This window comes from Marmota flaviventris, chromosome 17, assembly GCF_047511675.1.
Source record: "Marmota flaviventris isolate mMarFla1 chromosome 17, mMarFla1.hap1, whole genome shotgun sequence".
Classification (NCBI taxonomy): domain Eukaryota; kingdom Metazoa; phylum Chordata; class Mammalia; order Rodentia; family Sciuridae; genus Marmota; species Marmota flaviventris.
Window position 1 is genome coordinate 29,024,554 of NC_092514.1, and position 23,293 is coordinate 29,047,846.

Here is a 23,293-nt window from a genome sequence, read left to right on the forward strand (position 1 = left end):
AAATAAAATAAAGGTACTGTGTCTATCTTACAACTAAAAATAAAAAAATAAACTCTTAAAAAAAAGAGTGAAATTGAATAACAGGTTTAAGGGGGAGGATGATTTAGGTTGAGTTTCTGGTAAGACAATCACTACTGGGAAATGATTTTTAGGGCTTTTGAAAGATAAAATTGGAAGTTATCCTATATAGAAGGTAAAATTTTTGAAGTCTTTGAGTGTAAGTGCCTGGAGGAAGATTGTTGAACAAATAGAAGACAAGGAAAATGAACCTTTAAACACTGAAAAGATGTGTTCAGGGAGGAAGGAGAAAACCAGGAGTGAAAGATGAGAGTCTCCAAAGCTTAAGTAAGGAAGGAATGAAGGGATTCATAAGCCCAGAATGTTTTCAGGGTGTCAGTAATTCAGAGGAGAGGATAAGGATTGAAGTGTAATTAAGATTTTGGAAGTGTATGCAACCCGAGATATGAAAAATTGTGTTCTATATGTGTAATATGAATTATAATGCATTCTGCTGTCATATAACACATTAGAATAAAAAAAATTTGGAGAAGGGTCTGTCTGAGGAATTTGACAGAGAATCTAAAAGGCTTTTAAAAATTATGATAAAATTACATAATTTTATGATAAATTTACATAATTATGAGTACTTTGTAAGTGTGCAGTTCAGTGGCACATTAAACATCACATTGTACAACTATCATCATTAGAAAGATTTTTGGATAGAGGGTATGCTTTGATAAAAGTGTTGCTTAAATTTTTTTTTGTTTGGTGAGTTGTTGAGCTGTTGTTTTTCCCATCTTATTCTGAAAGTGGTTTATGGTAGTTTATTAGGAATTCTTGGAATATGTCAATATCCCTATGTGCTCCCACTTTAAAGATTTTGTAAACTACTATCATGCACCCATGTCATTATCTTTTCCCTTACCCCGTGTACACTTTTTTATTAGGAAGTCATCACCAGTTAATATGTATTTGTGTATCTTCTTTTTTTTTTAATATTTTAATATTTATTTTTTAGTTTTCGGAGGACACAACATCTTTGTTTGTATGTGGTGCTGAGGATTGAACCCGGGCCGCACGCATGCCAGGCGAGCGCGCTACCGCTTGAGCCACATCCCCAGCCCCTGTGTATCTTCTTTATTGCTGTATTCCCAAACCTGACACATACTATCAATAAATAATTTTTGAATAAGTAAATTCAAACAAATTGACAGCAATTAGAAATGAGAACAAAAGGCAAAAAAAAAAAATGAGTAGAGTCAAAGTATTTGTTAGGATTATAAAAAAAAAAATACATGCCAAGTAATTCTGTGGACCTATTGCTGGTGTAAATAGGCTCTTCTAAGCTTTCTCACAGCCAGACTGCAGAGGCAGATTTAATCGATTACACAATTCATGGTGAGGATAAGATACAAAAAAAAAAAAAAAAAAAACCTACATTCTCTGAAAAAGCCTAAATATTACTAAAAGCCTAAATATTACTAAAATAGAAATAATTCTATTTCTCCTGAATGCCCTCCCTCACAATATCCTCAAAAAGCATCCTTAGAGTAAACGCAGAAGACCACCTTTAATATGAGTAGAAGACAGTGGGAATAGTTTTATTTTAAGGTAAAACCTATAGCAATGTTTTGAAAGGAAGGGAAGGATGTCGGGCAGGTGACAAGATGGATATTTACACTGAATGGACAGATAAAAGGAATGGTTGAGGACTGGGGTTGTGGCTCAGTGGTAGAACGCTTGACTAGCATGTGGGTTCGATTCTCAGTACCACATAAATAAATAAATGTCCATTGACACCTAAAAAAATATTAAAAAGGAATGGTTGATGATGACTAACCTTGAACCTGGATGATTGGTTCAGGAAAGGGGAGCCTTGGTAAGGGAAGGAATGTGTGGGTTGAATATAATAAACTCAGTGCCCCTTTTGGCATGGAATAGCCTTTTCTTTTCTTTTTGTAGTGGGAACGAGAACAAGGTCTTTGAATTCTAGGCAAGTCTCTACCACTGAGCTGTATCCCCAGCCCTGAAATAACTTTATTTTCTGATTGTAAAAATATGTCAGGCTTTTTTTTTTTTTTTTGGTGGTGCTGGGGATTGAACCCCAGGGCCTTGTGCATACAAGGCAAGCACTCTACCAACTGAGCTATAACCTCAGCCCTAGGACAGGCTTTTAAAAAAACACATCTAGGCTGGTGTGTGGTGGTGCACTGTAATCCCAGTGGCTTGAGAGGCTGAGGCAGGAGGATCACTAGTTCAAAGACAGCCTCATCAATGGCAAGGAGCTAAGCAACTCAGTGAGACCTTGTCTCTAAATATAAAAGTAGGGCTGGGGATGTGGCTCAGTGGTTGAGTGCCCCTGAGTTCAATCCCTGGCACCCCCTCCCCCAAAAATCTATGTAACAATTTACCAAGCATTTCTCCCACTATTAAAAAAAATTAAACGAGTTATTTAATTATTTAACATTATTAAACTTACCAGTGAGCACATTTTCTGTTTTTTGGTACCAGGGATTGAACCCAAGGGTACTTAACCACCAAGCCATATCCCTAGCCGTACCCACTCCCTTTTAAAAGTATTTTTATTAGTTGTTCATGAACTTTTTAAAAATTTTAATTTGTTTGTATGTGGTGCTGAGAATCGAACCCAGTGCCTCACACATGCTAGGCAAGCGCTCTACTGCTGAGCCACAATCCCAGCCCTCCCCAGCCCTTTTTAATATTTTATAAGAGACAGGATCTTCTCAAATTGTTGAGGCTGGCTTTGTACTTGTGATCCTCCTGCCTCAGCCTCCCAAGTCACTGGGATTACAGGTGTGTGCCACCACGCCCATCAGTGGGATCTATTAATACTGTATGATCAGATAGGAATTATATTTGCATTCTGTACTGTAATGGATATGTGCTTTAATGTAAAACAATAGAACAATATTTAAAAGACACATAGCAGATGCAAACAATATCAACAAATAAAATAATGAATTGTAGATTTACCTAAGTCACTGTGGCTGTGAAGTAAATGAGAATTATTTGATGGAATGAAGTGGTTCAGCCTGTATCAATTCAGTTTGTCCTATTGGATAATCATTTTCTTAAGGTTCCAGAAAGGGATTGTTATGAGCAACCTTACAGAGCAACAGAATTAAAAACCTACAGCTCCTCAGAATTCCTTTTATTGTATTTACCCCCCATTTTGGGGTTGGGTTGGGGTGGGGTGTGAGTAGTAGGGATTGAATACAGAGGCACTTAATCCCTGAGCCACATCCCCAGCCCTTTTTATTTTTTATTTTGAGATAGGATTTCACTAAGTTGCTTAGGGCCTCTAAGTTGGGGAGGCTTTCCTTGAATTTAGTATCCTTCTGTCAGCCTCCTAATCTGCTGGAATTATAGGCCTGTGCCACTGCATCTGGCTGTTGTATTCCCATACAACCCACGATAACATGAGTTGTGCTTACCTTGAATTTTTGAATTTTGTCTTCCTTTGCATGTCATGATGGCCTTAGTTGCAACAAATTATTTTGTAAGCTTGATCTAAAGCTTCTCTTAATAATTTGGCACTAAGTATTTGTGATTCCTTTCTTCTTCCTCCCACTAAAAAATTATCTTCAAATTGAACAAGATTCTTGGTATGAAGTTCTTTATTATGTGATGGGCTTTTCAGTCTTTTCACTGTTTACTCAATACAGAGTCCTTAGTAACATCCAAGATTTTCTCCCATTATCAATTTCTTCAAAATTTTCAAAGTCAGCAACAAATTGAGAAACCAAATTTTTAGGCAGTTCCTTCATTTTTTTCGTTTGGATGAAATCAAGTTTCATTTTAGTATTATAGCACTTATAATGCCTGTCTTCTTCAGATCCTGCATCAGAAATTGTATCAATAATAAATAGTAAATATTTTAAGGTTGTGACATAGGTTGCAACATACTTTGCAATACTACTGTATTTATCAGGAAACAAAAAAGACTATAAATTCAGTAGTACCAAAAGGTTGTTCCAAGACATTTTTCTTATCAAAATGAGCCTTGTTTGCTTTCTTTGTATATTCTTTGGATGCTAACTTAGCTCCTAAAAATGAAAAACCTTGCTAGGTGCAGTGGCCTGTAATCCAAGAGCTCAGGAGGCTGAGGATCTCGAGTTCAGAGCCAGCTTCAGCAACTTAGGGAGGCTAAGGAACTCGGTGAGACCATGTCTCTAAATGAAATACAAAAAGGACTGGGGATGTGGCCAGTGGTTAAGCACCCCTGGGTTCAATCCCTGGTACCAAAAAGACAAAAAACCTTCTTGTTTGTACCCAGACAGTTCTGTTTGAGTCTCATATCAGTGCATTCTTCAACACTTAGTCTTAAGTATTGTGGTATGGTGGGGTTTATACCCAGTACACCAAGAAAGGCTTTTAGTTAATCTCCTGTAGTTAAAAGCAGCGATAGCCTGATATTCTGTCTTAATGATGGCTTATCCTTAAGATGGTGTTCCTTAAAGGAAAAAGAAATCCATTCTTGTTGAAATTATAAATTTGCTTTCCAATATTTCCATCTTTACTAATATAGTTTTCTGTGGTTCACTGGGAAAATTTGTTGCAGCCTTGAAATCAACAGACAATGTATTTCCAGTGATATTTAATTTAAGCATTCTTGCAGTTACAAACCTCTCAATTCTGAGTTTGCTTTGTAACTCAGTGTTTCCACTTAATTCTCTTCTTCCATTTCCACCTTCATCACAAAGAAGATACCGATTGCTATACTCACAGTGCTAGTGGCATCCATGCTGATTGTTGGACAAAGAGGTTATCCATAGTTTTCAGAAAAACACCATGCTCAAGTTGTCATGATCTTGGTTTTTATTTCTCTTGCATAGGAATGAACAATCTTAGGTGTGGTCAAGGGGGATTTTCTCATAGTCAAGCTTTGGTATTCTAGTTGCCTTATCTTATTTATGTATGTATGTATGTATGTATGTATGTATGTATGTATCAGGGATTGAACTCAGGGGCACTTGACCACTGAGCCACATCCCCAGCCCTATTTTTGTGTTTTTTTGAGAGACAGGGTCTTACTGAGTTGCTAGAGCCTCACTTTTGCTGAGGCTGGCTTTGAACTCAACATTCTCCTGTCTCAGCCTCTCAAACCACTGGGATTACAGGTGTGCACTACCACGCCCGGCTAGGTTTCCTTATCTTGATAAATTTTATTGCTTCCAACTTTTTTCTTTGTATTTCCTTTTCAGGTGTCTTATTAGGTTCACCTGTGTTTTCACAGGACAATCATTTTCTCTGAAGCCATTGTGGAAAAGATGATCACTATAATGTATAACATGCCTTTCAGGAAAGGTTATATTGCACACACATTATTTCTGATCATGTACCAAGTCTCTTTTTGCTAATGTGATTTTAAGGAGAAAAAAGAAACACATGCAAATAAATAATGGTTTGAATTAGAGAACGGTAATATTAATGTCAATTTCAGGGGAGGATTTGACAGTCATACCTGTTCTTCCCCTCTGGAAGAAATCTTGGATTATGACTGGCATGGCCTGCTTTAGGTTCTTTTCTCTCCTAAGTCTAGAGATGGATTGGGCCTACTCAGAGGAAGTAGTAGATGAATGAGGAATTGACACTGTTCCGAAGCATGCATTTTGTGAGGTAGAAAGTCTTACGTTTACTTTATGCATTGACTGTTTTTGTATTTTCTTTAAGTAAATCCACTTGAACTAAAAATAGATTAACTCAGTCATGTTAGAAGTACTTGTTTCCTATATTTTTTTTGGTACCAAGGATTGACCCTAGGGGTACTTAACCCCTGAGCTACTTTCACAGCCTTTATATATATATATATATATTTTTTTCTATCTTTGTTTTTTTTTTTTTTTTAATTGTTTTAGGTGGACACAATATTTTTATGTGGTGCTAAGGATCAAACCCAGTGCCTCACGCATGCCAGGCGAGTGTGCTACCACTTGAGCCACATCCCCAACCTTTTATATTTTATTTAGAGACAGGGTCTTCCCGAGTTGCTAAGTGCCTGCCTAATATGCTGTGGCTGGGTTTGAACTCTCAATCTCCTACCTCATGCTCCCGAGTTTCTGGTATCACAGGTGTGTACGACTATGTCCAAGGAAACTGTCATTCTGATATATATGAGTTTTGAGTTTGCATGTCATGCTTAGCCAGCCTTGACAATTTAATGAGTCCTATCAAAATAAAAAAGACTGGTGATGTAGCTCAGTGGTAACATGCCCCTGGGTTCAATCCCTAGTATTGTAATCAATAAACAAACCTAGAAGTAACCCCCCCCCCCCCACACACACACATACAAGCTATCACAGATGCTAGGCAGGTGCTCTACCACTGAGCCTTTCTTTTCCCAAGCCCCACCACAAGTAATTTTGATGTATGATATAATTTAGATTTTGAGTTTTCTTCCCTCTCCCCAAATGGTAAATTCTGAAAATTCCCAAAGAGCATACTTCTGCCCAGCATATTAGATTATCATCTGCTTTTTTTTGGTACTTACCTATTTTGTTTTAATTATTCAGTTGTAAAAGTTGTAAAGCTTTCTATTTCCTTTTGAATCTGTTACATTCCTGATGTCAAAGGAGGGTAGAAATGCTCTGGATGAAACCTGGTATACATACCAATATCCTGAGTAAAATTTTAGCAAGTTGAAACCAGAAGAAAGTAAATGAACAATGGGATTCTGTTTGGGAATGCTAAGGAAATTATAACTAGCTGTAGTAATACAACTTATGTATTAAACAAACAGCTCCTTGGTTGTGGATCAGTAAGAAATATATATCATTTTTAAGAATTTGGATTCCCTCTGGACAATAAAAATAGTACAAAACAAACAAAAACCTAACTTAGAACCTATGGAAAGACTGAAACTGTTTTAATAAGATAAATAATAGTCATTGGAACCCAACAGTAATTCATGTGGATAAATAATTTTTAAATTTATATTTATTGTATAAGTTTACATATGGTTGGTAAGCAAGTTAGAGATATTCCTTTTAAAAGTCAGATATAATAAAAGGATTTGTATCACCACTGCTGTTTATATGTTTTGGGTAGCATTCTAGGTGTTTCAGGGAAACGAGACAAAAACAAGACGCTGGGCGCCATGGGACATGCCTGTGATCCCAGTGGCTTGGGAGGCGGAGGCAGGAGGATCACGAGTTCAAAGCCAGCCTCAGCAATTTGGTGAGACCCTGTCTCAAAATAAAAAAATAGACAGGGCTGGGAATGTGGTTCAGTGGTTAAGTACCCCTGGATTCAATACCTGCTAACCCCCACCCCCCAAAAAAGAAAAGCCACACAACCTATTTTTATTTTATAAATATTTTTAAAAAGACTCATCACCAGTAAATTCTTCTTTTTTTCTATTTACCTACTAATAAGCTTTCTTATCCACCAAATAGTATTATAGAAAATTTGGAGAAATTTAGGGAGGTTACTTTAAAAAAAAAATCTTTATTTTTATTTATCTATTTTTTTAATGTGGTGCTGAGGATTGAATCTAGGTCCTCACGCATGTGAAGCAAGTGCTCTACCACTGAGCCACAACCCCAGCCCTAGGGAGGTTATTTTTAAAAGAATATTTATTTATTGTGCTGTGGATCCTAGTGAAGCCCTCTGTCACTGAGCTATACCCCAACCTGGGAGTTTTAATAGTTTTGTTTGGTATCCTTTCTAGGTGCTCTATATTCAGTTTAGATATTTATGTATAACAAATGAAAAAAATAGGACTAGCAATTTGGGTTATTTTAGTTTTTTGATAGATTTTAAGATAATTTCTGTACTTTATAAAGAAATGTTATTATTGGTAAACAGGTCGGGTCTGAAAGTAAGCCAAAATTCACTGCTGTAATGCAGACATGCAGTGAATTTAGTTAGATGACCTGTCTAAGATTTAGCAAAGGCTAATGCCGTAGCACAACTGGTTAATCATATTTGGGATAGGTGGAAAGGAGCTACATTTAGATCTTTATGTTTAAATAAATTATAAAAGGATTTTGTATTTATTGAATGTTTACCGTGTGTCAGGTACTGGGTGAGCACTGTCTCTATGAATGTGTTCCTCAGACAGACCTTAGTAGGTAGGCCTGGCTCTGGCCAAACAACTAGCCAGTCATTGAATTAAAAGAGGAGATCACTACAAGAATGCATTCAAGAATATTTTAGTCTGGAGTTGAGGGAGGAGTGGGGCTTTTTTATCTAAGCATAACAACCTGAAATGCCATGAAGATAGGCTTTTTAAAAAAAATTAAATGGCTTGAACTTTGTTTAACAAAAATTGAGAAGTATAAAAGATAAAACAAGTCAGGGATGTTTTAAAGCAGAAATGGCACTGTATAAATACTCAAAATGCTTGAAGCTCATTCAAGAAGAAAAAACTTATCAATGTAAAAATGGGCAAAAATATAAATAAATTAAAAAAGTAAAGTGCATGAAAGGAATATAAATTGGCAATGGGAAAAGAGCATTGATAAGGCTGTAGGGAAGGTAGGTATCTACATTGTTTCTGGGAATATAAATTAAACTTTTAGTGAGTTGATAGGTGTGTTCTTTTGACTCAATTCAATTTATAAGAGTTTATATGCTAGGTATATTTGAACAGATGTTCAAGGAATAGAGACATTCTATGGAAATATTACTTATAGTTGAAAAAAAGGTCAAATGTTCAAACCACCATGAGTGGCCATAAGATATAAAATAGCATGAGTCCATTTAAAAAATATGATATGGTAGTATAACCATAGAAGACATAGCAAATTGTTAGTAGTGGCTATCTTGGAGGGCAATAAAATTGTGTTAACTCCTTACATTTTTGTTTTCATATGTTATTTTAGGATAAATAGTTTTTTATATAATTAAATAATCAAACAGGAAGCTGAAAAATATCCTACCACATAGTAATAAATAACTATCACCTACATTTGGGGCCAACATCTTTGCAGGTATCTTTTTAATGCATATGTATTTGCAGGTAAAAACATGAGGTTATGGGCTGGGGCTGGGGCTCAGTGGTAGAGCACTTGCCTAGCATGCGAGAGGCACTGGGTTCATCCTCAGCACCACATAAAAATAAATAAAATAAAGCATTCTATCCATCTACTATTACTACTACTACTACTACTAATAATAATAATAATGAAAAAGAAAGAAAAAAAAAAACAAAAAACGGGGGCTAAGATCAAGTGTAGAAATGTGGGATTATAATATGCATGCCATTTAAAATGTTAAAAATTAATTTGGTTGCATTGAACTAAAAAAACTAAGGCAATATAAAAAAATTGAACTTTAGATAGACATTTACCTTCTTGTGATTATTCCTTACAAGAATCCTAAACACCACCTGCCTATAATCCCAGTGATTTGGGAGGCTGAGACAGGAGGATCACAAGTTTGAGGCCAGCTAGAACTTCAGAATTAAAAACAACAACAACAACAATGACAAACAAATAAAACCTGGGGAGGGGGTGCTGCTGAGGATGCAGCTTTGTGGTAGAGCACCTCTGAATTTAATCCCCAGTACTGGGGGAAAAGTTAAGAGGGAAAAAAAATGTAAAATACAAAACCTTTAAATAGTTTTGAGACTATATGGATAAAATGCACTGATACATTGAGGTCTATGATGAGGGAATAAATATATACAGTTTTGTCTTTAGGGTTTCCTGTTGTAGGTTTTGTTTTAAAAAGACATTATATTCCTGTATTGTTTTTAAATGTAAGCATATATTTATTTTACTTTGTGTGTTTGTCATATTGTGGGTTGAACCTAGTGCCTCAGGCATACTAGGCAGGTGCTCTACCACTGAGCTACATTCCCCTGCCCATGTTTCTGTAATTCCATTGAAATCATTTTTTTTTGAAGTTTTCATGGAGATACACACACACACACACACACACACACACAATATTAGGTGATTGAAGTGAATTGACATGGAGATTCAAGAACTTCATTATTATGCTAGGAGAATTTTGAATGTGAATTTTTTCATGCAATTGTGTATAAGAAGGGATGGTAAGAGGTATAAATTTCACTTGGAGATTGCTGAAATCATGGAGTAGGTATATAGAGTAACTTACCTAGTTTTTTTTAATATTAATTTTTTCGTTGGACACGATATCTTTATTTTAATGTGGTGCTGAGGATCGAACCCAGGGCCTTGCACATACAGGTGAGTGCCCCACCGCTGAGCCACAACCCCAGCCCCAGCTTTCCTAGTTTTATCGCACACAAGAGTTGCTAAGGAGATACGAGCCTTTTGAAAAATTTATAATTAGGAACATTAGTTTAATTTGAGCAATATTTTAGAAAATATGGATGAAGTAGAGTGATCAACAGTTCTTGCCCCCATTCCCCCACCCTGAGGCTGGTCATATCCCTGCATCCTTGGCTGAGAATCCCTGGGTGATATGGTTGAGAGAGGAAAGTTGAGAACTGCTGTTAAACAGCATTGGAGGGGAAACTGGCTAGAGACCAGCTAGGATGTAAACTTAAAAATATGACTCTGAAGGATCCGAAGGGAATTGAACTAAAGCTTAGCAAAAAAGAAAATTTTGACTGTAAACCAAGTTTATGGGAGGGCAGAAGTGGTACCAGGTGTGGAAAAACACCAGAATCCTGTTCCAGCCTCCCTTCCTTGTTGTTTCCTTTTGCTTATTTCCCATTTTGGCTTCATTTTCTCAAATCACCTTTCTCTCCCTGAGATTTCAGCTGTGGCTCATGGAAGTTCCCAGGCTTTAATAGTACTGTTCCCCAAGGGCAGTACTCTCCTTCTTTAATTCCAGTTTGGAAAGTCCTCTAGAAGAACTCATTCCCTCATTGCTATGGTTCAGAGATGTGGGGGCCTTGTAGCAATTCCCACTAGAAACAAAGTAGTTGGAGTTAATGTTTGAAGGTGGGTAGTATTATTCAAAGAGGTATACTAAGCCATGAGCTTGTTCTCATTGGTACTGGGATTTAATTCAGGGGCACTCCACCACTGAGCCACATTCCCTAGCCCTATTTTCTATTTTATTAGAGACAGGGTCTCACTGAGTTGCTGAGGGCCTCGATAAACAACTGAGGCTAGTTTTGAACTCATGATTCTCCTACCTCAGCCTTCCAAGCCTCTGGGATTCTGCGCCTGGCTTACTGAGTAGTTTTAAAAGCAGAAAATGGACAACTAACATTCAGTATACCCTAAGATGGCCCTATTTTGCACATACAGTATTCCATCTGTTTTGCAACTTTGCTATGGGTGAGGAAAAATGAGGCTTAAAAAAAGAAAAAGAAAAAGAAAGAACTTGTTTAAATTGACGAGGCTAGTGGGAAAATTGGAATTCAAACCCAGGTTCGTCTGACATAATACCATGTGTGGTGCCTCGTATCTTGGTCCACATTTTCTATTGTGAAGTGAAATTCAGACGTCCCCAAACATTTAATCTGTTTATTTTTATAAAATAGGTGGGATCAAGGTTGATGTTTATATAAAACTATAGAATACACTGTTAGATTATAATTTCTTTTGTTTGTTTTTTCCTGGTGCTGGGGATTGAACCCAGAGCCTTGTGCATGTAAAGCAAGTACTATACCAACTGAGTTTTATCCCCAGTTCATAGGTTATAATTTCTGCCCTGAGGAATTCCTGCTGCAGCAGATGTTGGCAGCGATGTGTTAATTATGCTACTGTATATAAGCACAAATAGTAATGCACTTAGGACTTAATATTAATGAACCCTTAATATATATGTATATCTATATTTTAATTGTTTTAGATGTCAGTGGACCTTTTTTTTTTTTTTTTAAAGAGAGAGTGAGAGAGAGAGATAATTTTTAATATTTATTTATTTTTAGTTATCGGCAGACATAACATCTTTGTTTGTATGTGGTGCTGAGGATCGAACCCGGGCCGCACGCATGCCAGGCGAGTGCGCTACCACTTGAGCCACATCCCCAGCCCCTAGATGTCAGTGGACCTTTATTTTATTTATTTTCATTTATTTATATGCAGTGCTGAGAATCGAATCCAGTGCCTCACACATGCTAGACAAGTACTTTACATACAACTGAGCCACAACCCCAGCCCATAACCCTTAATATTAAGGTGTTTGAGGTAATACATTGAAGGAAGATATAAGCAGGGTGAAATATGGCAGGTAGCGGAATGTCTAAGTGTTATTCTAGGAATGTGATTCTGCATTTTGCTTAGCAAATCCTTTTGAAAGCATATTGACAAAAATCTTTACAAGATAAAGATCTCTGATCTGTATTATTTGTTTTTGAAATGCAGTAAAAGAAATTCATGTGGGTTGAAAGTGTTTTTGATTAGGAAATTAGCTAACCCTAGCCCATCACTTGGTGTAGAGAAATAAAAATTCTAATTTATGTAGACTTTTAAAATTGACTAGAAATCTGTAAAGATTAGATTGATGGACTTTTGGGGCGGGGGAGGAGGAGGGGGAGGGGTTGTGGTGGGGTGGAGTGTTGGTGCTGGGGATCGAACCCTGGGCCTTGTGCATGTAAGGCAAGCACAGTACCAACTGAGCTATTTCCCCAGCCCCAGATTGATGAATCTTAAAACCTGTATTGGAAATAACCTTTATAATTGTTTGCTGACACATTACTTTTTTCCAATATTGGAGGAAGTTTTCTCAGTTAATTTTGGTGACTAGGTATGTGGCAGTTTTTGTAGTTTAAGGTTATATGGCAGTTTATTCCTGTGCCAACAAGGTCAAGAGTATTTTGACAAACCATCTCAATATGTAGAAGTAATTAGGTGGTGTTGAATAAAAAAGGTTCTGCCTTCTCAAAAGTTGATAGAGAATGCAGGAGTCCTTGGGTTCTATTTCAAGCACTGAAATGAAAAATAAAAGAGAAGCTACTATAAAGTCAGGCACTCTACAGAAATGGACTTGCAGCCAGCTGTGTGGTACATAAATAAACTTGATGGGAACACATTCCCCTGAGCAGTATACCACAACTACACAGACACAAAGGGAAATCAGAGCTAAGCTAAAATCTCAGTTTGTAGTTGGCTTTGTAGTAGTTAGACTTAATGAGTGCTTGGTGTTGGCAGAGTAATTTATTTCAGTTAGTGAAATACAGTATAAAGTGGCATAGTTGGGTCTTTATGTGTTATTCTGAGACCTCGTTTTCCTGAAGCTCCAGGAAATTTCGACATTATTATTATTATTATTATTTAAATTTTTTAAATTGTCAATGGACTTTAGTTTGTTTATTTATATGCAGTGCTGAGAATTGAACCCAGTGTCTCACTCATGCTAGGCAAGCACTCTACCACCGAGCCACGATCCCAGCCCTTGACATAATTATTGATACAATACTTAAACAATATTGTATACTATATTAAGGTATGAAAAAAAATCTTAAATGTGTCACAATTCTGAAGTAGACGGATTGATATAATGAGCCTTCATGTACTTACTTAGCCTCAACAGGTATTAGTTGCCATCAGTCTTGTTTCATGTATCTCTGCCTCTCTCGCTAATGATTGTAAAACATATCCCAAGCATGTTCATAAATATTTCTCAAGAACTTGGAGGAAAAAAAAACAATACAATATTGTATGTTTTGAAAAATAAGTATGTTTTTCATACTTCAAGTTAACCATAATTTCTTAATATTATTGTACAGTCTTCATTTATGTCATGTAAGTTACATTTTAAAAAATATATGGGCTGGACACGTTGGCCCATGCATGTAATCCCAGCAGCTCAGGAGGCTGAGACAGGAGGATCACTAGTTCAAAGCCAGCCTCAGCAACCCAGAGGTGCTAAGCAACTCAGCAAGACCCTGTCTCTAAATAAAATACAAAATAGGGCTGTGAATGTGGCTCAGTGATTGAGGGCCCTGAGTTCAATCCCTGATTACCCACCACCTCCAATTGGACTTAGCCCCCCCCCACCAGCAGTATATTTGCTAAAGATTCCTTGTCCTTTAGAATTTCCCATAGGTTAGAGTTTGCTAAATGTGTTCCAAGGATATCCTTTAACTGTTTATGTGTTTTTTTTTCTTTTTTGTAAATTGGCAGTTTTATCTACGTTGCTTAAACAAGTTTAGGTTTATGAGGTGGAATTATTTCCTAAGTGATGACTTGTTGGTTTTTTGAGAGACCCCCCTACCCTGTCTTTTTAAAATGTCTAGATTGAAGTGACAAAATGGCAATGTATCATTGGTTTTCATTTTTTAACTGGAGTATTTCTAATAGAGAGAAACCTTATTTAATGAAATAATAGTTATTAGGCAATATAATTTATATAGAAAAGAAATACTAAATCTTGGTTCTTTTGCTTCCTTTTTATTGCTTTTCAAAATAATAAAATGATTAGATTGGGGATGTAGTTTAGTGGTATAAGAGTATTTGCCTAGTATGTGAGAGGCCTTGGGTTTGGTCCTCAAGAATGCCAGACAAACACAACAAATGAACAAAAAGAAAACAAAACAACAAAATAGCTTACTGGAATAATGTAATGGTGATAAGTTAGTTTTTTGTTTTTTGATAGCACAGGTATGAACACCTGGATTTAAACATTTATGTTTCAGTTCTTTGTGATTATTAAGTTGATTGATATTCAAATTGTCATATTTGACCAGTGGGAGCCTTTGAAGAGGCTTGAAGTTTAGCTCCTGAGTCCTTTTAACAAAATCATATATTATTATTTAATAGCTTACCTTTTGTCAGGTGTGTATGAGATGAGCCTGACATATTTCTTACCCTAGACTTGGAATCAGTCACTTCTCTAAAGAGCTTATGTCCCTGTTAGTAGTAAATTCATATTTGGAGACCATCTTCTGAGTAGTAGGGATACTCAGTAGTAGGCAAGCCATTTTTCTAAACCTTTTCAAGAGCAGAAATAAAATTTTAAAGCTATGGTATGAATTCATATTGGTTCTTAAAATTCAGATGTAGTATTGTAGGATTTCACTTTTCATAACCCCCTCCCATTCTTTTTTTCTTTATTAGAAAAAGGTAAAAGAAGGTTTATTGCTTTGCTAGCAAAGGAAAAACATGGGGACTCCTGTCCCAAAGGCTGCATTTCTCTTTTTAGTCTTATTCTGGATAATGACTGTATTTTAGCAATTGTTCTTATGCATTATTTCCTATTACATACACTTATTCAGATATTCCCTCTCAAGGACATTTATTTGTCCTTAGTTTTCTCTTTACTCATGGGTTGTAAAACAGTCTGACCAACAGTGATTTCCAGATTCATAGCATGCACATATAGCTTCCATTTAACAATCATGTGACATACTAGGATTTACTGAGTTTCAAAAATTGTAGTATAACACATAGAAAACTACATAAATATCTTGTATAGCATGTCGTTACCAGCACCCCAGAATTCTACTCACATTTCCTGCCAGATACTATTCTTATTTCTTCCAAAACAGAAAAAAGAACTATGTCCTAGTTTCTAATACTAGTGATTAGTTTTGCCTCCTTTAGAACTTTATTTTTATTTTTTTAATACTTATTTTTAGTTGTAGTTGGACACAATACCTTTGTTTTTTATTTATTTTTATGTGGTGCTGAGGATCGAACTCTGGGCCTCACACGTGCTAGCTAAGTGCTCTGCCACTGAGCCACAACCCCAGCCCCTCCTTTGGAACTTAAAAAAAAAAAAAAAATTCTTGACTGTGGAAAATGAGATCTTTCAGGCCCTTTGCAACTCTCTCTCTCTCTCTCTTTTTTAAATATTTATTTTTTAGTTGTAGTTGGACACAGTATCTTTGTTTTTTAATGTGGTCCTGAGGATGGAACCAAGGGCCTCAAATGTGCTAGGCGAGTGCTCTACCACTGAGCCACAACCCCAGTCCCCTTTCCAACTCTTAATTGTGTCTCCACAATTTGTATTAGGCATGTTAGACATTTATCTGTTTTGTTGCATATATTCTCTAGTACAGTCATTTGTATTTAGACTTTCTTGCTGTACTGCACTTGCATCCTTGACTTTCTTTTTGCTGAATCCAGTAGACTGGATTTAGACCTCTTGTTCCTTTTCTCATTGTTGGCTATTGTGCCTTGCCATTCATCTTCTTTAGCTTCTTTGATACAAATTCTTTGGTTTCTTACTTCTCTTTTTATCTTCAGAATATGGTGTTTTCTAGAGGTCATTCCATTCTATCCTTCCTGGGGTAATGTCATCATTAATCTAATGATTTAAGTTATCAGAATATTTTGATAACACATTTCTTTCCCTTCCTCTCTTCTTCCCTCCAAACATTAATTTTGTTTTTTTTAGTAGTATTGGGGTTTGAACCCAGGGCCTCCTGAATGCCAGGCAAGGGCTCTACTCTTAAACTACATCCCCAAGCTCCACATTTCTTTTTAAAAGCAGTGTATTTATGTTCCTTAAGTATTTAAAACTAGACCCATCATCCGTTCTTCCCCTTACCCCTCAAACTAGTACCTCCTCCTGTATTTCTCATTTTAGTAAATCTCTGTGTCATTTTAAGAGTGAGGTGAAACTGACATACATTTAACTGTTCAAGCACATCACTCAGTGGTGTTGAGTGTAACCACTAGCACCTTTTCATCAACCCATAAGCCACTCCTACAAGCTCAATAAGTAACTCTCTCTCTCTCTCTCCATTTCTCCCACTTCCTATCCATTGGTAACCTCTATTCTGCTCTTTGTGTCTTTTGAATTTGCCTGTCCTGGATTTATTATATAAAAGAGGTCATATAATATGTGACTTTATGTAACTGGTTTCTTTCCCTTAGTCTGATTTTTTTTTTTTTTTTTTTTTTTGCGGTGCTGAGGATTAAACCCAGGATCTTCTATAGGGTAGCAGTCACTTTGCCTTAGTTTACATCCACAGCTGTAGCCTGAGGTTTTTTTTCCCCTCTTCACTCCCACGGTTTGAACCCAGGTCTCTGTCACTGAACTACCCCACTCCAAGCCCTCTGTATTTTATTTAGTGTGGGATAGGTCTCACTAAATTGCCTAGGCTGGCTCAAACTTGTGATTCTCCTGTCTCAGACTCCTGGTTAGCTGGGATTACAGGCGTGGCACTTTGGTTTAGCCTCATGTTTTTAAGGTTCATCTAAATCGTACCATGTGTTAGTACTGCATTTCTTTTTTTTTTTTTTTAATTGTTTAGTTGTAGTTGGACACAATACCTTTATTTTATTTATTTTTATATGGTGCTGAGGATTGAACCCAGGGCCTTGCATGTGCTAGATGAACGCTTTACCACTGAGCCACAACCCCAGCCCCAGGACTGTATTTCTTTTTATGGCTGAATAATATCCCATTATATGTTTATTCCACAATTTGTCTATTCATTCATTGAAGAAGCTATTTGAGTTGTTTCTTCTGCCTTCGGGCTATAGTGAATAATGCTGCTATAAACATGTATGTATAACTTTCTATGAGGACAGATGCTTTCATTTCCCTTGGGAATATACCTAAGAGTGGAATTGCTGGGTAATAATAGCAACTCTATGTTTAACTTTTTGAGAGCTTGTATGTCTGTTTTTGGTTTGTATGGGGGTACCAGGGATTGAACTCAGGGGTGCTCAACTTCCAATTTACATCCCAGCCCTATTTTGTATTTTATTTAGAGACAGTGTCTCATTGAGTTCTTATTGCCTCACTGAGGCTGAGGCTTGCTTTGAACTACGATCCTCCTGTCTCAGCCTCCTAAGCCGCTGGGATTACAGGTGTATGCCACCACGCCTGGTACTATTGGTGCTTTTATTATCACGCCTCACCTTATGGAGCAGAGGGGATCATGGAGAAGAAAACTCAATGTGAAATCTAAACAACTGGGTTCAGATCCTGTCTTTGCCAATCACTTCATCATTCCATGCCCATTACCTGAGAAGAAAATTGAGTACACCTCTGTTCTCCCTTCCACAGGGTTTGTGAAGAGACTGTGTTTCCACACTATGTCCCTATGCACCTTGAACCCCAAAGAGCCCAGCCAGAGGGAAGACCCCAGTGAGCAAACCAGGGCTCCTCAGCCTCCTGTGCTGCTGGGATTACAGGCATGCACCACCACACCTGCAATTGTATGTCATTTTGACATTTAACACTTTATCCCCCACATCACCAAGTTTGGTTAATTAATCTTATTTTCTAAATATTCCTGTTTTCATTCATTTTTTTTCTCCTGCCCTATACTTAAGATACACTTTCCATTATTAATGTTAATAGCTACCTTTTAATTTTCTTAGCCTTCCTCATGATGCTATTTCTGTAATTTCTACACACACAAGATTGGTTTTTGATATGTAAATCTCATGAGGTCACCCCATTGTTGAGAAAAACAAAACAGTGGAGTGGGGGGCATATTTGAAGTGTGGTCATGAATGCAGTCTTAGTGCCAAGGAGGCTGAGACAGGAGACTCACTTGAGCCCAGGAGAGTTCAAGACTATAATCAGGCCAACATAGTGAGACCCCCTGTCTCTTAAACAAATGAACAAAACCACCCCCACCCCCAAAATAAAGGCGGGGGAGGAGAATAGGAGGAATGGAAAAAAGACAAAATAACTTCACTACCCTCTGGATAAAGTCCACATTTACATATCCTTGAGAGCCCTTTGCTATCCAGTTCCTGCCATTCTGTCTAGTTCCATTTGTGTGCCCTACTTCAGTAGTAGATTCAGCTCCATATTTCAAATTTTGCATATGCTTCTCTACCTATACCTTGCACCCAATCCTTTGTCTCATTTTTCTTTTGAGAAGCTTTTTGTGACTCTCAGTGATTATGTTATATGCCTTTCTTTGTTGGACTGCCCCCTATTTCTGTACTACTGTTAGAGCATTTATGACATATTGCCATTGTCTGTTTACTTCTCTGGGAATCAGAAGCTAATAATAGTCTAGTGCCAGGTGATAAAGTATAATGAATAGGAATTTAGCAAAATGTTAAAAGATTATTTGTGAGTTATTTAGGAAAGGCCTTCTTGAACTAGACATTGAAGGAATCATTCATGAAGATATGATAATGGCCCACCACTATAGGTGCATTTAAACCTGTTAAATAATTTGTCATGGAACCAGGCCTAGGAGGATCCATGTTGGGGGCAAAAGCCATGATAAAAGTGAGATGTTGGAACATTTTTGAGCCTTACTTCACCACTTAATTGAAATGTGCAGTGGACACAATCATGCCTGTAGACATCATGTCATGAGTTTCAAAAATTAGGGTGTATTGACAAAAGTAATATAAACAATGATATGCTTTATGGAAAGTGTAAGGACATTTTCAAGGGTAATTTTGACCTCATGTGTTAATTTCAGAGCTTGCTACCTACCTACTTTTATAAAACTTCACTGGACTTCTGTTGGAAACTGCAGCAAACTAGGTGATTTCTGGATAAGTTATAAAATCATGATTGGAGAAGAAGATCTGAGTAATACAGTTGTCCCTCAGTATCTATGGAGGATTGATTCCAGGACATCATTCCCTCAGATACCAAAATCTAAATATTCAAATCCCTTGTGTAAAATAGCATACCATTTGCCGATAACCTCACATGTACTACTTTTAAACATCTCTAGATTACTTATAAGACCTAATATGATATAAATGCTATGTAAATTGTTGTTGTACTATATTGTTTAGGGAATAATAACAAGAAAAAAGTTTATGCTCAGCACAGATGCGATTCTTTTGTGGGGATCCAACCCAGGGTCTGATGCATAGGAGGCAAATGCTCTACCACCCAGAAATGTTCCCAATACCATTCCCCGTCCTTTAAAAATTTGTTTCAAATCTGTGGTTGGTTGAATCTGTGGATATGGAGCCTGCAAATATAGAGGGCTGATTATATAATAATGTTTGTCTGGAAAGTGGTTAGAAATGAGAGAACTCATGTAGAAAGTGACTGCCCATATTACATTTGTCTGAGCATTTCACTGTATCCTTCAGTCGACAGTAAAAAATGGGACTTTCTTTTCTTTTCTCCTATGTCTGCAATATAGTTGGCACTCAGTAAAGATATGCTTGCATAAACAGCCACAAATCCTATCTTAATGTCTTTGCATTTTCTGTATCTTTTAATAAAAACTTAGAATATCTATTTAAAAGTAAAAATGCATTTCTTGTAGTTTTAGCTGTTTATAAAAGTCCACTTTGCCTACCAGGCAAAAATAATAGACTTATAAAATTTTGAGAAAAGAAGCTCTTCATGTTTATATATAAACTTTTACTTTTTACTCTCTCCATGTTTCATTGACCTCTTGGGTGTTAAGTCCTAGTTGTTGAAATAACACTATCCCTGAATCCTCAAAGAATTAATACCTCCTTCTCAGTTACCAGCACACTTTGTTCAGTCTTTTATAGCACTGTGGATTGTGTTACACTTGCTTCCATGATTAGATGGAATGTCTTGAGGATGATGGCAGGTGTTACACGAGAATCACACTCTTACTTAGATTTCCAGCAAGTCCTTTCTGAACTACTTTCCTTGTCCTCAATTCCCCCCCCCCTTTTTTTTTTTGCAGAAAAAAACAGTTCATAGTGTTGTTTGTAATTGACATATACGTTTACTATCATGATTGGGCGATGACTTCAATAGTGTATACAAACATCAATACTTAACCAAATTTGGTATGTGTGCAGTTCACAAAATGTCATTTATACCTCATTAAAGCTTTTAAGAAGGATGCTGATTGTGACTTGTCCACTCTCAGTAGGTCACTATATTATTAAGCCCTGTGTCTCCTAAAATTGTTTTAGACTGTGTATCCCTTCCTGCTAAGGTTTTCTCTTGGCCTGTGTTCCCCTACCCCTTGAATTCCTTGTCTCTTTTCTTGTCCCCCACCCTTATCATTCTTTCTTTGTGCCAGGGTACTCTCCTTATAAGAGTAAAAACTTCACCATGCCACATCCATTCTGATAGACAATAGCTGTTATTCTGAAGCTATTCCTGTGTGCTAGAAGCTGTGGCTAGCAGAGCATTCAGCACACACAAGCAGGAAAGATGGAGCCTCTGCTCTCTTGGTGCTAGTTATGGTGGGCCACTTGGGAGATCACCACTTAAGAGATGTGTGTCCCTAGACTACAGGGGACATGTCAAATAGATATACACATATTAATAGAAATAAGAGTTGGTTAAACTCTGAAAATTCCAATGAAAAAAGTATTATTTGGTACTCTGTCAATGTTTCTGAAAATGTGCCCTAAAGACCTCAGCATCAGAATTACCATTTCTGATTTAATGGCTAGTTCTCTCTGAGCTGAAAATGGGTCTGGACATCTTCTTTGTACCAGTCTCTTTTAAAGACCGCTATAGGAATACCTAGAATGGTAAGAGTTTGGCTGGACAGAAGTAAGAAGGGGAGAAGTAAGAAGGCAATAGAAGTTGATCTGATGAATAGTTGCTATTATCTTGTAGTATGGAAATGGAACATTTGTTTGTCAGGTACCATTTTGCCTGGCGAGGTGTATCCATTTGAGGGTTTAGAACTTAAGGCATGCATTCTCAAGTCCTACAGTTTATAAATTGGATGAAAATTATGTGCTTGAAAGTTTTGATCAAAATTTTCTTTTTCCACAGAACTCAACAAAAATCCAGTGGAAGGCTTTTCAGCAGGTTTAATAGATGACAATGATCTCTATCGATGGGAAGTCCTTATTATTGGTCCTCCAGACACACTTTAGTAAGTATAATGGAACTGACATTTTCAAAATTGTTCTTTTAATTAAATGAAATTAAAAGTTATTTTAGCAGGCCAAAGTGAAATTGCTTTTTAGGGAGCAGGTTTGTACTGAATTTGATTACGTCTCAGGTTTTTGTGTTCTTTTTTTTTTTTTTTTTTAAATAAAGGATAAAGGTCTACTTATTTGTTTATATTTGGGTTTTGTGTTCTTTTTGAAACTCCAAGGTCTACGACCTTTGCTCATAAAAATAGATAATACTTTCAGAAATTCAGATACTCTTGATACCTGGAACAAATAAATTACAAAATAGCTATCTTACTGTGAGGTTATACAAAAAAGTATTTTTCTTTTTCATCATTAGGAGAGAATTTTATTTTAAAAGTGTCATCTGAAACTGCAAGGATGTCCGTTAAACATCACAATTAAACGTGCCAAAGGAGAAGCCATGTTGTCAAAATGCCCACTTAACCCACCCAAACATCTCAAACCCACCCTTTGCTGACCTTCTATAACCCCATTTTTTAAAGTTTTTTTTTCTTTTTTTTAAACAAGAAAAAGTAGACAGATACATGTTGGTAAATGCTAACTGTCCATATTCACATAGAGACACAGTGTAATCTCTGAGCCCAATATACAGAGAAAGGAGGAAAAAAGCTAGAATTCTATGCACTACTACACAGGGGCCTAGCCTAGCACCCTCCAACTTCCAGCAGAGTGATGGGAGCAGAAGGTTTTTCTTTTTTCCCACAGAGCACGGTGGTGTTGATTCCATACAGTTTTTTTGTTTTTTGTTTTGAGACAGGAAGGGATAAAAATGAATTTAGAACAGAAGGGTGTAGAGATTCTTTTCCCATTGTACTCTGCTCAAGGTATTTCCCCCCAAAATAAGTTGAGAAGCATGGTTTAAGAAAAGAGACCTCAAGAACAGGGCGACTGAGCACAAGGGGGTGGGGGGGAGAAAAAAGTATTTTTTAAAAAATATTAATTCTTAAGTTTTAGGTAGACACAATATCTTTATTTTACATTTATGTGGTACTGAGGATTGAACCCAGTGCCTCACACATGCTAGGTGAGCACTCTACCACTGAGCCACAACTCCAGCCCCATACAAAAAAGTTTTTTTACTTAACATCTTAGAAATTGAGAGGTTTAATTTTAAAAGGACCAGGAAGGAAGAAAATTTTCTATTAAAACATGTCTTCTTCTTCCTTTTCTTGTACTTATTGCGCCTTGATCCCAAAATGGAAAATAATAATTTTAATAAACATGAGTTCAAAGCCAGCCTCAGCAAAAAGCGAGGTGTTAAGGAACTCAGTGAGACCCTGTCTCTAAATAAAATACAAAATAGGGTTGGGGATGTGGCTCAGTGGTCAAGTGCCCCTGAGTTCAATCCCTGGTACCAAAAAAGAAGAAGCTCCAAGGTCTCATCATTCTTAACACTATAATATCAAGTCATAGGATTATATTTTTGTGAAAAAATTTCGTATATTGTGAACATATCAGCATCTTATGAAGGCTGGAGTAAACTTTCAAGATCATTTATATTCTAGTGATTCTCTAATTGGGTCCCCCAGAATACTAATTATAGAAAAGGTTTTCTGACCCTGAAGTGAAATAATGTCCATTTTTCTCTTGTTTATAAAAGTTATTATTAGGGTATAAAAATA

At 36.7% G+C, this 23,293-nt stretch overlaps 1 protein-coding gene across 3 annotated transcripts in view; it reads left to right on the forward strand.

Annotated features, from left to right (window-relative positions):
- Ube2g1 (ubiquitin conjugating enzyme E2 G1) overlaps positions 1 to 23,293 on the forward strand; it is a 94,966-nt gene that overhangs the window by 45,947 nt on the left and 25,726 nt on the right. For all 3 annotated transcript variants that reach the window (XM_027922643.2, XM_071603979.1, XM_071603978.1), the window contains one exon: positions 21,523 to 21,625. In XM_027922643.2, the coding sequence (XP_027778444.1) occupies positions 21,523 to 21,625 (103 nt within the window). The remainder of the gene's footprint in view (positions 1 to 21,522; positions 21,626 to 23,293) is intronic.